Source organism: Arachis stenosperma, chromosome 9, assembly GCF_014773155.1.
Source record: "Arachis stenosperma cultivar V10309 chromosome 9, arast.V10309.gnm1.PFL2, whole genome shotgun sequence".
Lineage (NCBI taxonomy): Eukaryota > Viridiplantae > Streptophyta > Magnoliopsida > Fabales > Fabaceae > Arachis > Arachis stenosperma.
The window spans coordinates 158381100-158398380 of record NC_080385.1 but is presented as its reverse complement, the minus strand read 5'-3'; the positions used below and the strand labels follow the sequence as shown (position 1 = coordinate 158398380).

At 32.1% G+C, this 17281-nt stretch overlaps 1 protein-coding gene and 1 pseudogene across 1 annotated transcript; both read left to right on the top strand.

The window, feature by feature from the left end:
- The first annotated feature begins 247 nt into the window (after nucleotides 1–247).
- On the top strand, nucleotides 248–4687 carry LOC130947696 (superoxide dismutase [Fe], chloroplastic-like; annotated as a pseudogene).
- Nucleotides 4688–7343: 2656 nt separating this feature from the next.
- Nucleotides 7344–9515, top strand: LOC130947828 (NADH dehydrogenase [ubiquinone] 1 beta subcomplex subunit 7). Its single transcript, XM_057876550.1, has 2 exons — nucleotides 7344–7749; nucleotides 9122–9515. Exon 1 carries the CDS (start codon nucleotides 7434–7436, stop codon nucleotides 7737–7739), a length of 306 nt encoding a protein of 101 aa, XP_057732533.1. The 5' UTR covers nucleotides 7344–7433; the 3' UTR covers nucleotides 7740–7749; nucleotides 9122–9515.
- The last annotated feature ends 7766 nt before the right edge of the window (nucleotides 9516–17281 follow it).

Sequence of the window (17281 nt, the reverse complement as noted above, 5' to 3'; positions counted from 1 at the left end):
TCATCCATCACTAATAACTAAAAATATTATTTGTGTATGATGATCGGGCCATCGGGCCGACTTCGGGTGACCTAAAATAATGATCGAGTCTATTTTTGAGACCCTTACCCAATTATAGACCCGATGAAATCACACCAAATTAGGTCCTAAAGTGTTCGAAACCGGATCGAATACTCGGACCGGACCGAACCGTGCACACTCCTGAATCCTAACCTAAAACTTTGCCAACAGATCCCCAACCCTTCATCGAGACTCTCTCACTCTCAACTCTTACACCGTTACTCTCATCGATCCAATTCACTGACCTCATGAATCCAAAATAGACACCACTCCCATTCCTTCCACCACCGAAACCCAATTCCAAAGCTTTCTAATTCAATCTAACACCAGAAAATCAAATCTCCCCATACTAATAACAACTAACTAGCACCACGCAGAAACACAGTAAATCGCAGCAACCAATTATGAGTTCCGTGAACCTCAACACAAGTTTCCTGTTCCACCAAGGCAGCAGATCCAGATCCCCAACTTTTCATCTGTTCCACACACTCACAAAACTCCCCATTTCTTCAATTACCACAAAGAAGCCACAAAAAGGGAATCGATTTTTTCCTTCCTTCGTTCTCGGTCTCCGCGGTGCTTGCCAAAGAACATGTCCTCAAGGGCAAAGATGAAAATAAAGAGAGCGAGAAACCCGCTTTCAATTTCAAGTCCTATATGGTCAATAGAGCGAGAAATTTTGACAACCTCCCCTCGCTGCGCCATTTTGAGGATTTGAGGATTTGATGGTGACTCCCTTGGCGCTCACCGTCTTTCACGGAGGGAGCGCCGGAGCTTCTCCCGAAAGAGAAGGATTCAGAAGGCGGCGAAGGTGGAGAAGAACGAGCTTGCGAATCGCCTTGCGAAACTGAGTCGCAGCGCGGCGTCATGAAGAGTTCAGATAAACCTCCGAAGGGGTCGAATTCAGGAACCCTAGCTGCTGAATCACCTGTTGTGAAGAATCGGAGTGATGGTACGGTTTGGTTTCGATGAGTATTTGCTTTTTTTTTTAATCTTCAAAAATCTAAATGAGTGATTTCTTTGTGGTGAAATGGTCCGGTTGGGGAGCCCTGCTACGCCGAATATGGAATGGAATTTCATAATGACGGTTTAAGAATGTAATACATGAAATTAGTTTTCTTAAATTCATGGTAGCATATTAGCATCTATGACTACGAGATGGTTCCATGGTGTACTGAACAATAGTCATTTGGTTGCTTTTCTTGCATTTAAATTAAGCATTAGCAAATTAATCTTGTTCTACTTGTTGCAGGTGTGGAATCATGATTTCTTCTGGGAGTCCATGAAACCTGGCGGTGGTGGTGAAAAACCATCAGAGGATCTTCTAAAACTGATTGATCGAGACTTTGGTTCTTTCGAAGGATTTGTTAATGAGTTCAAGACTGCTGCTCAAACACAGTTTGGTTCAGGATGGGTTTGGTTTGCATGTGAGTAATTATCCTTCTCACAGTCTCACCACAGTTTCCCATTTTCGGGATTTATTTCCATTTCTGCTTTTTGTGGTATATCCAACTTATCAAGCACCCTTTTCCCTTGCTTTCCATATTTTTTTTTATGATATTATAGACAAAGACACCAGACTTGATGTTGGAAATGCGGTAAATCCTCTTCGATCCGATGAGGATAAAAAGCTAGTCGTGGTGAAGAGTCCCAATGCCGTGAACCCCCTTATTTGGGGCTATTATTATGTATGTGATAAGGTTTACAGACTACTTAGGATTCTTTTGTAATCTTTTTTCTCGAGACATTACTGTGAGCAAATCCTGATGAGATTACATTATTTTAATTTCTTGCAGCCGCTTCTTACCATCGATGTTTCGGAGGTATTGTTCAGATTTGTTTTTGTTGTTGATTTGAATTGAGGAAACAATTTGAACATGCATATCTTCTGACTCTAATGTTTCTTCTTTGTTCAGCATGCTTACTACATTGATTTTCAGGTAACATGTTTTCTTCAAAGCATTCAATTGAAAACTGAGCCTTGTTCCATGCTAAATGTAAATGGCTTGTGTTATCCTTGCAGAGTCGGCGGCCGGATTATATATCGATGATTCGATGTTCATGGATAAACTTGTTTCTTGGGAAGTGGTTAACTCAAGATTCGAAAAAGCCAAGGCCGTAGTCGAACAGATGGAGCGAGAGGACAAGAGGAAAAAAAACTGGAAGAACAGAGATTCAGAACCGATGAAGCTCCGGCCAATGCAATATTTCCTGATAGTGATGCTGCTGCTGAATGAGAGAGCTTAAAATGGCGTATATACTATTACTGTATCAATCTAGGTGAGGTAGAGGTTTTGAGCTGCAAATTTTGGTAATGATTAATAGTGTATAGTAGTTAATGGTTACATATTCATTAATGATACTAGCGTTTGCATGATCCTGTTGCGGTGTTTCTTTTTTAATATATTGATTTGATTTAGTTTATTAAAATATCAAAATTACTATATATTATATAAGAAAAACTCTTGGAGGACAGTGATTTTTAATATTTTTTGTCATTATTTGACCAACACAAATACTAAATTGTCTTTAATATTTTTGTCAGCATTAGAATCTTTTATTAAGCACTTAGTTTCTTTACCTTCGTTTTGGTGGAACGGGGCTTAATGTCTTGTTTTATACCAATCTCAGTGAATTACCTTAGTTTGCTTATCTTTTCTTTTTCTTTTGCAAATGATGATTAAAATTTAGGTAAAGGTGTGCCATATCCTGTTTTTTGTTTCTGTGGAGTACTCAGAATGTGCAGATATTGCTGGGACTCCTCCTTATGGATATTGCCAGGTAAGCAGGTTTTTCATTCCTTCAATTCTTATTTCCACTTTGTATTGAATTCTTATTTTGGCTGGTTTAGGCAATTCTATTGTCACAAAATGTTACTTTCTGAAAAATCTCTGGAAGGAAGCAGCTTACTATATATGCCTTCTACATCTCGGCATGTATGATTTTAGAAATAGAGTGACCTCATATGAACATAAAGTTTCAACACTACTTTTGCAGTTTGATTGTTCTGTGTTGTATTTGCTATTATTATTTGCATCAGAATTCATCCAATCTCTTTGTTCCATGTGTGATTTTTGCTCTATGTTAACCCATTTCAATTTGGTTTTAAATTCTCATAGGAGAAGCAGAAAGAATTAAACGGTGCAAGGGAAGGGTGTTTGCTTTGCAAGATGAGCCTGAGGTGCCAAGGGTATGGTTGCCTTTTGATGACGCACCGGGATTAGCGATGGCTAGAGCATTCAGAGATTTCTGCTTGAAGGAGTATGGTGTGATTTCCATACCTGAATTTTCTCACCGGCTGCATACTGACAAAGATCAGTTTGTTGTTGTTGCCTCAGATGGTGTAAGAATTTTAAACCCACATTTCTATTTATTCATCTTTTTTTCACTTTTGTTTATTTCTTTCAAATGTTGGACTATATTTTTCATTATTCTTGTTTAATTTGGTTACTAACTTACTATTATTATTAAAAAGTTAGTTAAGTATGAGCAAGCTCACTTCTCTAAGGTCGTTATGGGTTGACAACTGCCTGCTGTTGCTGCCAAGATGTCAAGAGGAAACCGGCAACGATTGGCCACAAATTAAGCATATCAAGCATATCTCTGTCACTGCTACCTCTCAAGCTTGAGTAATGATATTAACGAAGCCAAACTGGTTCATCTCAGCCCCCATATGTAAGCAAGCCATCAACTCATTCACTCTTCAAGCTATTGCTTTCACTAGGCGAATCTTTTAGTAGTATTATTTTTTTCATTGTGACTTTTTGGTTATTTGAACAAAGAACAAGATGGAGACTTGGCATTACAGATGAAGATCAATGCATGTTACTCTTGGATTTTCCAATGTGACTTGATTAAAATTTATAAAAACTGAATGTGACTATAATTTATACTTCTTTTTCAATTTGCTGAAGTTATTTTCTATTAAGCTTTTCATTTGTGCTTGATATATGTTGGATGAAAACTTTGTTTTTATAATCAAGAACCAAGCTGTATAAATCATAGTTGTGTCAATGTTAGTTGGAAGATAACACCTCTCTTTTGTGTTCTCTCAAATTTCAAGGGCTGGTATAACAATAAATTTCAAGGGCGGGTATAACAATAAATTCTTTTTTATCAAACACCAGTGCATCAAAGAAAAACTTTAGAAAAACATTTTTAATATCGCTGCTCTGATTTTTGAATGTTGAAAGATGCGACATTACTCTCTTCATTAGTCCTTTGTGGATCCTCTCCACATGCTAACAAAAATTGACACACTCCAATTGATATATACTTTGTCTTATTGGTTGATAATTCTGAACCTACACCTGTTGAAGCCATATATAAAAATAATAGAGAACATAGGAGAGATGGTAGCTTATAACAAACTTAAATATTTGTATCTGTTTTTGCCATCTTTTGCAGGTGAAAAAGTTCACAAATGTTTCCGAAACAATTATGTATGATCAGAGGGAAGGAAGTTTAAGAGGGCTAGAGGGAGGAGAAAAAGCAAAGGACTTAAGATTTAAGTTGTATTGTTTTTGTATTTTTCTTTACGTTTTAGTTTTGGAATTTGAACTCGAGATTTATTTTATATTTGAGTATTAGTTTTTTAATGTATAAAACAATTATAGCAAAAATTATATGTCATTAATTATTATTTGATTTGTCTTGTAATAAAAATTGCACACTATATTTATAAGTTTCGTAAAAAAAAAAAAACTGAAAAATTTATATTTTGTATCGATGGAGGTAAAAATCAGAAAAAGGATCTTTTTTTTTTTATTTTATAAGGCTGTATCTTTGGCTATGGCCACGTTTCAAAAGCGTAGTCATATCTCTCTATTGCCACGTTTCAAAAGTGTGGTCATATCTACTGCATACGGCCATGCTTTAACGGGTGGCCATTTGTAAAAAGCGTGGCAAAAGAAAAAGCGTTGCGATAGGTCACTAAAAAGCGTGGTGATAGAACAACCGCCATGCTTACAGAGGCCACCCTTTCAAAAACGTGGCGGTAGCTCAAAAAACGTGGCGAAAAGCGTGGCTTCGCCAAGCTTTTTTCAGCATTTTGCCACGCTTTAAAAGCGTGGCAATAGACGTGTTTTTTTGTAGTCTTGAACTGGTCTAAATTAATATTATTTTTATAAAAAATGACTACAATACCATATTATAGAAAATGACTAAAATACTTCTATTATATATATTAATTTTGAGAATCCTAAATTTTAGTCATTTACTTTTCTATCGTAGGGTTAGGATTTAGAATTTTTAAAATTAATATATAATAAGAATATTTTAATCATTCTCTATAATAAGGATATTGTAGTCATTTTTTATAGAAAAATAATATTAATTTAGACCAGTTTAAAATTTGATTCACCATTTTTTCGGTTAAATCAATTTGTCTAGCCTAAGTTTGACAAAAATAACATGATTTAATCAATTATATATGTTAAATTTTAATTACTGTAAAACATCTTTAAAAAAGACGTTTTAGGTGTCTTTATCTGAGTGGCTCCCTTGTGATTTAAGGACATATTTAAAAAAATAAATATTAGATTGTTATTAAAATTTATTGTTTTTACCATTAATTAATCATTAATATTTAAAATGATAAGATAAAATATATTATTGAATTATTAGATTAAAATAATTGATCTTGATAGTTAAATAATGGTTAAAAACAATAAATTTAAATAGTTCCCTAACATTTCTTATTTAAAAATAGAGTTTACCAATTTGTGCTTTAAGGGAGATGCTAAGAAGAAGTATGCTAAAAGATGATTAAAATTTATTATTTTTAGACATTAATTAATTATTAATGTTTAAAAGTATAAGATAAAGTATGTTATTAGATTACTAAATTAAAAAAATCAAACTAAAAGAATTGAATTGATGACTAAATAATAACTAAAAATAATAAATCATGATGACTCTCTAGTATTTTTCTGCTAAAAATATTATAAAAAAAATGTTCGACAAAAAATAATTGAAAATATAATCTTTAAATTTTTTATATATTTAATATATTAAAATATAAAAGATTATCTATTTTAGAATTTCTAATAAATTTTTTTATGAAATTTTTAACTTTTAACACAGGTATTAGCAAATTTTTCTATTTAAATTAAAATAATTTATTTAAATTAGTCCCTAAAATTTTTAAAACTAGACACTTTAATTATGAGGTTTCAAATTATACCAAACAATTTTTAATGTTTATCTAGGCTGTCAAGCGGGTTAGTCCGCGTCGTTTAAGCCCAACCCGTTAAGCCCGTGGGTTAAATGGGTTGGTTCATTTAAGTCCGCTTTATTTGCGGGCTAGCATTTTTTAACCCGGACCATTTATAGTCAGTCCGATAGGTTAAACAGGCCAGCCCGTTTATCACTTTATTTTATTTTTTGAAAAATATTTTAACGAAAAATACCACTTTTAGATCAAAACCTTTAAAAAATAGTATTTTTTTAGTTGATGGGTCAAATTTTCGGATCGGATAGAGGGAAATATCAACCTAAAGTGTTGCTTTTTTTGAAAAAAATGTAAAAAAAAATAAACAAGCCATCCGTTTAGTCCATGGGCTAGCCCGTTTAACCCATCATTTTTTCCGGGTTAATCGAACTCAACCCGTTTAGTCCGAAATTTAAGCGAGCTTAATTTTAGAGATAAAACCCATCAATTTAAATAGGTAAATGGGCTGACCCGATAAATTTAACCCATTTTAACGGCTCTATGTTTATCTCTGTCAAACAATACAATTTTCATCTAATTTGATTTAGAGAGTGAAGTATAAAATAATTTTTAAATAATAAAATTTTTTTAAAATAATCAAATTAGAGAGTGAAATACAAAATAATTTTTAAGTAATAAAATTTTTTCAAAATAATCTTTGATATTTTTTAAATCCAAAATATTCATTTCGATTACATGAATCAAATTAAAAAAATCTAACGAAAATAAATGTTAAAGATTTTTTGTGCATTTTGAAATTTAAAAGATTAAATATCCAATATTAAAAATTTTAAATTCTAATTTAAATCATTAGTCTTAAATTTGCTACTAAAAATTTATTGACGGGCAATCTAGAATAAACATTTAGATGTCGATTTAAGATTGTTGTAATGGTTTAAAATAAGACATGATGATGGATATTGTCACTCTAATTTTGATAATGTAATTCTTTTTTTCACAAATTCATGTAATATTCAATGTAAAAAAAAAAAAATATTTAGAGTGACATTATTAGAAAGGAGAGTGAAATCTTCATTTTAATAAGCGAGAATTTTCAATACAAAATTTTCTTTTATTATCAAAACTCAGTGAAGACAATATAAGGGAGGAAGCGCAGATACCGAGCAGCGTGTGTTACAAAGAGAAGTAGTGAAAGTGAGAGATGGAGGTTCCCGGTTCATCGAAGAAGATGATAGCGACGCAAGAGGAGATGGTGGAAGCCAAGGTTCCCCTTGCATACAGGGACCAGTGCGCACACCTCCTCATACCTCTCAACAAGTGCCGCCAGGCCGAGCTCTACCTTCCATGGAAGTGTGAGAACGAGCGTCACTCCTACGAGAAGTGCCAGTACGAGCTCCTCATGGAGCGCATGCTTCAGATGCAGAAGATCAAGGAACGAGCCTCCCTTAACCACTCCCAATCCAAGGGCGCCGCCTTTCCCGTCATCCCTAAAACCGCCAATGCCTGATTCGTTCCAGGTTTCTGCTTCTCCATGATCTAGGGTTTTCGGATTCATTCCTCATTCCTGATTGATTAATTGCTCTCGTTATCAATATTCACGCGTTCCGATTCATTAGGGTTATGGGATTGTTCACGCTTTTACTTGATTAGGATTAGAGAATGTTAGTTTCGTAGGTGTCTCTTTGTGGATTAAATTGGTTTGCTGTTACCATAGGACCATAATTTTTGTTCACATTGGGTGCACAGACAGAAAAGTTTCATGCTTGTAGCACGTACTGTTAATCTTATCTTCTTTAGTTCTTTCTGGCTCTATGAATGGAGAATGGGGATGTGATTGATCCTCCTACTAAAGAACCAGTTAAGTTATATATATATATTTTACCCCCTGCGTTGTGTGTGTAATGTGTTTTAAGTTGACTAGACTTCATTTTAATTTTATTATTGTATAAAACTGAAGAGTATGCGTGTTTTTAGTTGCAAATGATGGTTGGTTGGGCTTGATTTCAACGACTAAATACCCAAGATGGCACTTGTAATTTACATCAAGCCTCGAATTGATCCCTGAAATTTCAATTAACCCATTCTGAACTTCCACATTTTGATTTGTGACATGCATTGGCCCCAGGTTCATCTCCATAAACCCTAAACCCAGCTGAGTTGGCACTTAAGCGACAGTGGCAACAATAGAGTTTGCTTAGAATGGCGTCAAGGAGGAGAGGGAGAGTAATAGTCAAGTGGTTTTTATGTGAATGATCTCTTCGTAGGGAGAGATGTAATTTGCACAACCACAAAATGACATTGTTTCCATTTGTTCACTGTTGCAACTTAACGTGCCAATTTAACATGCTGTTAACAGAGATAAACTAAGGGATTAACACCAGACACAATTGGAATTTGGGAGATCGGATTCAGTTAATTGAAATTTTAGGTGTTAATTTGTGGCATGATGCAAATTTCAGGGGTGATTTTGGGTATATACTCAATTTCAACTTATTGTTGAAGATGGTAGGAGTTTGTTACTTTGACCCTGTATTCATGGCTTTCCACTGGAGTAGATGTAAATTATGGTTGATTTGGTAGGTTCTAGCACATACTTTAATATTGATGACTGCCTTTGTTTGAACAATTGGGGAAAAAACATAGTAAGATAATTGCTTGTTGGAACAAAATGTGAATTCATGACTTTATGCACACATAATGTTGAATGATTAATTGAAACGGAAATCCTGTTACCTAGAACATGACTCAGCTGTTTCAAATTAGATTGTACGTTTTGATATCAGTTGCTTATTTTGCTTTCCACTTCTTTTCTGTCTGTTCCCACTTGCTTGGGGTACTGGTACTGGTTCTGCCTATTGCTTTCTAATGCGTATTATGTATTTTTGGCAGGAACCTTTGCTTGGGTGGGAGTTCCTTCATGTTTTTCAGTTGTGTGAAGTCAAAATTAACTTGGATTGTTTGTCCAGAGACTAAAATTAACTTGGATTGTTTGTCCAGAGACTACCAAAGACTGTTTATACTTTAATTCTCGCAATTTCTCATCATGGACACATGTTTTTACTTGAAAGTAATAAAATTTTCTTAACTTTTCATAAGTGGAGATATGGTTGGTTTGCCACTTCTATTCCCTGACCAATCATCACATATGTTTGAAATATTTTTGTTAAAGGATCCGGATCTCATTATATATCACTCAAGTACTGATAAACCCTGTAATTACCTTATGTGCTAAGAGACTGCCTGCTTTTCTATAAATGAAGAAGCCAGTTCTTGGATTTTGTCATCTTCCTCATTTGATAGAATTTTTGCCTTCACTGCTGTTGCAGCATGTTTTACTTTCTCCATTTTGTTATCATCTATCTTCTATGAACCATAATATACTTTTGTGCCGTTCTCTGATTGATCTTTGCCTATCATCATATGAAGGTTATAATCTTTTACATTAAGTCATTAACTGATACATATCACACACCCAAAATAGAAACTAAAAATTAAATTAAAAAAATATTCTGAGTTAGACCTTAGTTCATACATACACCACTTATTAATCTACAAATAACCACTATATTTATTTTCTACTAAACGTGTTTGGACATTGAAAAAAAAAAAAAAGAGACTTGTTTTTCTAACATTTTCAACACCAGAAATTGAAGTTCAGCAGCTTGTCTCACATGGGAGGCAACTTTCATTATAAATATAGGTGAGCCCCGAACTTCACCTTGTGATTATTACTTTATAATATTGGCCAAAATAAAGAACACAAAAATAACGTTAGGACAAAGTTTCTCAGAACGGTATTTATTCCAATATTCTTCTGTGTGTATAAATTGTAAAATTTTCTGGGAATGGAGCAAGCATACCGAGTTTTGGTTAACAGGGCAAGTCCTCTCTTCCTCATCTCTTTTGTTTCCTTGATACCCAGGCCCTCAATTGTTGTTTTAATCAATCTAGGATAGATAGGTTTATATGGTTTCCATAGCATGAGAAAATTACAGGCCAGTATTTGGGATTATAGTTCCTGCCTCTAAATAATATAATTGCAAATTCTTGATTAACTGTTGTTTTAAGGGGGCACCCTGCACTGAATAACTCAGTTTTAGGACCCACCGCTACATGTAAAGATTATACTGATGCCCATCTATGAAAAATTCATTACATCACTAAATTTGAAAATAAAAGATATATAAAGACAAAATGTGATCACTTGGAGTTGGTCAAAAGAAATGTATTAGAATCAAAAGAAAGCCAAAACCCAGGAAAAACCTGTGTGAACATACCTGCATTAGACTCAAAATGTCAACATCATCACCAACTTCTATGATTCCTTGCTCAACCCGACTTGTGGCAACTGTTCCTCGTGCCTTCAACAAAAATAAATTATAAGAAAGCTGAGATAATATTCTGTATATTATATCTTAAATAAAGATGTAACTTTCCAATATTTAGGAGCAAGCCAAAGTAAAATTATATAAACTTTCAGAAAATATATAAACAGAGTTGGGAGGTCATGAATATTTAAGTCTAGAGTAGCACAAATAGAAGCCATGAATATTTATGTTTGTGACATTTTAGCATCAAAAAAGTTGAGTTGCCGTTAAGACTTAGCTTATTGCATGAGAGAAATTAATTCGACACTCATCACAATCCTATATATAATGCAATATAAGTGAACTTAATAATTACTCATATTGTTGGAGTCAATAAAAAATAGTATGAATTGTGAATTACTCTAAAAATGTGTGGATTACGACTACTAAAAGAAACATATATGTGAAGGAAGCAAAAATAATGGAAACACAGTTTTGAAAGCTGCTCTGCCGACAACTTCTCTATAAATTACTATTACAAATGCAAAAATGATTTATTAGCTTGGTGCACGAATGATATGCTGCTTTATTTGTCTTGGAAAAAGAAAAAGAAAAATAAAAGGAATAGAAACACCAGATCAAAGAACTGCACTACCTCATGTTTGAGCATGTGAATTGTTTGAACCTGTACTATTGCAAAAACAAAAAGAATATTTTAAATTAGTTACAACATTATTTAAGAAATGAAACTCTTTCAGTTTGCGTGGGTTTACATAGAATTTAAGCAAAATTTCTATCCCTAAAGTACTGCTGCTCTAGTATCACAAAGCAAGACTGAGGAGAACAAAAATCAAACATGAGATAATGTTGTAACTAACTGATAATATATGCAGCACAATTTTTTAGAAGAATTTAATGGGGTTTTCATAAACCAATTAGCCAGCAAAGATTTAACAGACAAAATAAATAAATAAAGAATAATTGAGGATTTATTAATGAAAGATATTTATTAGAATGGATGAAGTTAGTTACATGTTTCCATCTTTACTCCTAAATATAGGGGTTTGAAAGAATTAAAAGACCTCTTGCAATGAAGAAAATTAAAGTCCAATTAAGTACCTTGCAAGTTAAAGGACCTCTTTGAAGGATGACACTTTGGATCCTATCATGCAGTAGCAGCAGCTTTTCATTGCAACATATATAGAAGGCATACATTCATGCTAGCTGTAGTAGAGGAACGGGTCAAAATACCAGTTAAAAAAAAATGGCCAACTCCATTAGCAATGCATTTGAATACATTGCACAACTCACAAAAAAGGCAAAACCACATTGTTTAAATTCCCCAAAGAATCTACAGACAGATCAAAGTGTTGTTTGAAGGGAAAAGCCTCAGACCCTAGGCCTGTAGCAATGGGAAAAATGAACCTGACTTGCTATTAAATGAAGGCAACTGTGAAAGTTTCTTGGTCAATGATTCCTGGCCCCAACCTTTGTGCTTACGGTTGTTTGATAATATGCATTTACGGTTGTACATATTAGTATATCTAAATATCCAAACTTCCAAGTTACCATTTGACAGTTCAAGTCTTCAGAGCTAAATTCAGTAAATTTGGAATGATTCAACTTCAGAATAGTAGTAGTAGTACTACTTAGCATAATCAAGTAATAAAATTCAAAACACTTCCAAAGAGCATAAAAGTTTTTCAAAAAAATTTTTTGATGTCAATCGTAATAGAGATCAGGCTTCAACCTCACAGAAGACGTTCATATCACAAAAATTCATTCTTCCTCTTGTTGTTCCTCTTTGCTAGAGAGACCAAAAATCGCACAAAAGCTCATTACACACTTATAATCTAAATTATAATTAAAAAAGTTGCAAACCTTTTGCAGCACAAACAAAAATTCTGGGAAACCAAAAATTCGTCAACCTCAGGGTCCAAATCCCCTAGTTACAACGACGTCGTAATGATCACATTCACAGCACCTGTTGCCCGGCTTCGAACCAAATTGTTTTGAATTTGAACTTCATTAAACTCCCGCCTAATACTCTTCTATGTTACAGAACTTTTAATTTTGATTATTTTATAGATTTTTATTGTTTTGTCACTTGTCAAACATTGAACTTATACACTCGTCCATCACTGAACGCGCCACTTGTCGAGTAAAGAATGAACTACTACTCTCCTATTATATATTAATAGATATTTTATAGATTTTTATTGTTTTGTCACTTGTCAAACATTGAACTTATACACTCGTCCATCACTGAACGCGCCACTTGTCGAGTAAAGAATGAACTACTACTCTCCTATTATATATTAATAGATAATAGATATATTAATAGATGTTTTGATTCAAGAGTTTCATGGTTTTGTTGGTCTTCAATTTGGATTATATTTTGATATACAAGCCTGAAATTTTTACATCTTGAATCAAGCTCTCCAGAAAATCAAATGGGCATAGCGATTAAAATAATTTGTTTGAGGAAATATTACACACTAACACACTAAATGTTCACAAGTTAAAACTTACAACAACTGAAAGTGTAACATCGAATCACTGAATCCTTTTCTTTTTTTTTTTTTTTTTCCTTGGTCAGGTGTGTGGGCCGGTAACAAACCAACCCTCAATCTTTTTCTTTCGATTGAGCTGTTCGTATCTGGAGTGATGTGCAGTAGCATTCTGTAGTAATGGAGCAAATGTAGAATATTGGGCCCAATAGTCATTAGGCTAATATTGTACTTTTAGTCTGTATACTGTTTACACCAAAAGGCCCAGTTACTCAGCCAAGCTTTATCAGTGATATTTTTCACTGATAAGATATTGACCATAAATCTGATATATATATAAAAAAAAAGATATTGACCATAAAAGAGAGCAAAAGGAGACTACTTAATTAGATTAGGGCCGAGTTAATTTCACTGTTTACAAACTATAGCATTTTTAAAATAACACATTCAAACATATTGATTATAAGTAACAGAGGGTGACTTAGCAAGAAGAGGTTTTAGTTCACCACAACATAGTGAGCTACAGTTGGAATCTAATCTTGACAGGGAGAGCCCACTCACGTTTAAGTGCCCTACATTATTCAAATATAATTGTTTTCCGTAAGAGAGATTAATTTATGCCTAAGAATTTATCGTATGTAATTTAAGTTCAAAAGTTAAAGTTAATAAGTACAATATGACATGAATGGAAGTGATTAAACTATACAGTACAAAGTACATACTAATGTTTGCACCAAACAAAGAAAAGAAACTATAATGTCTAAACTCTAAATTACGTTAAATCCAATTTTGACCAGTCATAATTAAGTCTAAAGTATAAATTAGCTTAAGATTAATAGCAAAGTAAGATACGAAACTAGACGAGTCTTTGAAAATATGGGAAGAAGCATATAGCTTGAACGTAAATAAATGTGAATAAATAGTGGGAATAAAGAGGATTGTTGTCAATGTGATGTGTGTAGAGAATGTGCAATGATTGAAGAAGGGTGCCCACCATCTTGACTTTGCAAGTTTGCATTCTCTAGACACTGAATTAGGTTATAACAAGTTTGAATTTATTGTATCATGTCTTTGTTCTTGCAATTTAACAACACTTTCCAGCAAGACTTTTAAAAACTTCCACATATTATCGCCTTCCCACTCTCGTGGGATGATTTCAAACGCATTAAACTCTCCAAATTCCGTTGACAAGGTTTACTAATTAACCACATCACATGACTTTTATATATATAAGATAAGATAAGATGTGGATGTGTTTATTATTCTTTAAAATTATATGATTATTTATTAATAATATGTTATTATTTTTCTAATTTTTATACCTCTTACACAATTAATGATTTGAACGTCAGAAATTTTTTTAGATATTATTTTATTGGGTAATGCTAGGTAATCGATAATTTTTTTGAACAACATAAATAACCACTAATAAAATAAAAACATACTACACCTCTAAATTATCTACCTAAATTTTAATATTAAAATAATCATCCGCATACCTAGTAAAATAAACATCCAATATATCTATTGTTCAAATTGTTCACCAATAATACCTATACTTTTCCTATTTTATTTGGTTCGTAGATCATGACTGATTTGAAAGTTTTCGTTCCTCAAAAACTTACCAAGGTAAGTTACTGATGAACACAAACCAATCAACTTCAATTTATTTAGAGGCTTTTAATGGTACCATGAAACATTAATCATAAGTTAACATGAGTTTTGATCAGGCACTTGGACTTCAAATATGATTTTCTTTATAATAAAATTGGCTTCTCATGAATGTGAATGCATTTATCAGAAAAAAGAGGTGACTTTGAAGTTTGAATAATCTAAGTACGTAGAGTCAAAATAAGTAGCTGTAGATAATGTATATGACCAATGTGTAATCCATTTTGTTTAATAAGATATAATAAGAGAATGACACTTGGTATGGTACATGTATGATGAACTCATGCATGCATGAGCATGAATTTGAATTCTGTGAAGTCAATCAATAGTTCAATACCTCTTTGTTGGGCAAAGTAAAATATTGGTTGATACATTCTCCTTATATAACAAGCAAGTCTAATTCCATATGTTATATGATTAATTAATTAATAAATTAATTGGGATTGGCCCCATTCTTATTGTCCCTATCTTCATTCTTTGGCTTTATTTAATTAATCCTTGAAGATTGGGAATTAGTTGGATTGATCAAAATTAATTTGTACGTACGGGAAAGGTTTTATTTGGTTTTAATTATTATTAGGGTCTGTCTTTGGCCATCGCAATTCTCACGCACGTAACTGGATCGCCATTTAGAAGGATCTAATCATATAATTCATCATGATCACCTAATCATGATAACACCCCTGCAGATGGTAGATTTCATTTGCCTATCCAATTATATAATTAAGTGCTCTTAATAGAATTCCAAATATTTAACTCAATTCTAAAAATTTACTTAAGAAATGAAAGGTTATCTCACATATAGAAATTATTTACTCAATAGAAAATAATCGATAAAAAAATTAATTTAGTACACGATATTTAATGTAAAGTTATAAACTAATTTAATATATTTACGATAATGACATAATAGATAATATATAGATAAATAATATCGTGACATGTAATATAATTATCTATATTAATATATTACATGTTATTGAATAATTTATTATTATATTATTATATATGACTAAATTATAAAATAATTTATATTATTTTTAACAGTCTATATCATCAAATCACGTTAATATATTGTTAATAAAAAATAATAAAAAACTAATGGTAATATCTTTTTATTAATCTCAAAAACAACATTAGTATAATTAAACTCCCAAGAACGATTTCGAAGTTAATATCATTAATTTCTTTGAGGCTTAACTCGGTAAAGTTCTCTTTGGATTCCTATCAATAATAATTAGATATTGTGATGATCTGATTTCGTGTCTCTTTCATATTTTATTTTATATAATATTGTATTTTTCTTTCTCTTTTCCCGTGGGACCTTTCTATCAAGTTTCTAGCTAAACAATAAGGTTCGTGCATAAATACATGGTTATATACATTTACGTTACCTAAAACACTACGTACCATTAATTAATAATAGCAACAAATGCTTTTACTTAGGAGTGAGTACAGGTCGGTTTGGTTCGAGTATATAATAAAATTAAAATTAAATTGATCAAATTATAATTAATTCAGTTTGGTTTGAATTTGTAATTTTTTTGTACATATACCAAAACCAAATTAAATTGATTAAAAACGGATTGATTTGCTTCGGGTAATTTGGTATCCAATAACTTTAAAATTTATAAAAAAAAACAAATTTTTATCTTAAAAATCTAACGAGTACAATAAGCATGTAACATCAATAGAAATAATTCAAATATGTTAAACACCAAATACATTAAAAACTAAATTTATTAAAATCCAAACATATTAATAGTAAATAATTATTGTCTAATAGAAAAGCGATATATATTTTTAATTTTTTTATTTAATTAATATATGATCGAATTCGCAGGTTGGTTCGAATTCTGCACTCCAGAATTGATACTCGAACCAATTACTAACAAAGGCCATCAATTTGGTTCGAGTTAGATCCAATTACTCGTTGATTTCAGAACTAATTTAATTAGTTCAGTTTAGATTCGAACGGATAATTGAATATCCGCTACCCGTGCTCACCCCTACTTTTACTATTGATTAATGTGGCATTACATGATATTGGATAATAGTTTTTAATTAAAATATTGTACATCATGGGATTATTCTAATTAAATCCTAATTATAAATTATTAATTAAAATAATACATACGTTTCATGTAGCGGTATAACAACTTACAATATTTTTTATAAGAAAAAATTAAGATCAGAAAGGAGCTCGAATCTCTTAATAATTATATTATAATAAGCAAAAAATTATTTATTAAAATATATTAATTTTGTAATGTAATAATGTAAGTATATATTATAGTAGCTAGGTAGCAAATAAATGGTGCCAAAACAATCGTCATTTTTACTCTACAATAATAATAATGCACGATCAAAACAAAATTTAAAGTATTTTTGTCTCTTGTAATTGCGTCTGCACATGAATTCTCCTTTTTTTTCCTTTTCACACTTTGTCAAAATAAGATGGCAAAAGGTATAAGTAGTCAACATAATTTTTTTCTTTTTTTTTTCTTTTGTCTTTTTCCTTAATTCCCGAACCAAACAAATAAAAGTAGATGCACCCTGTG

Coding starts and splice junctions, on each gene's coding strand:
- LOC130947828 (XM_057876550.1), top strand. CDS start 7,434: ATGGAGGTTCCCGGTTCATCGAAGAAGATGATAGCGACGCAAGAGGAG.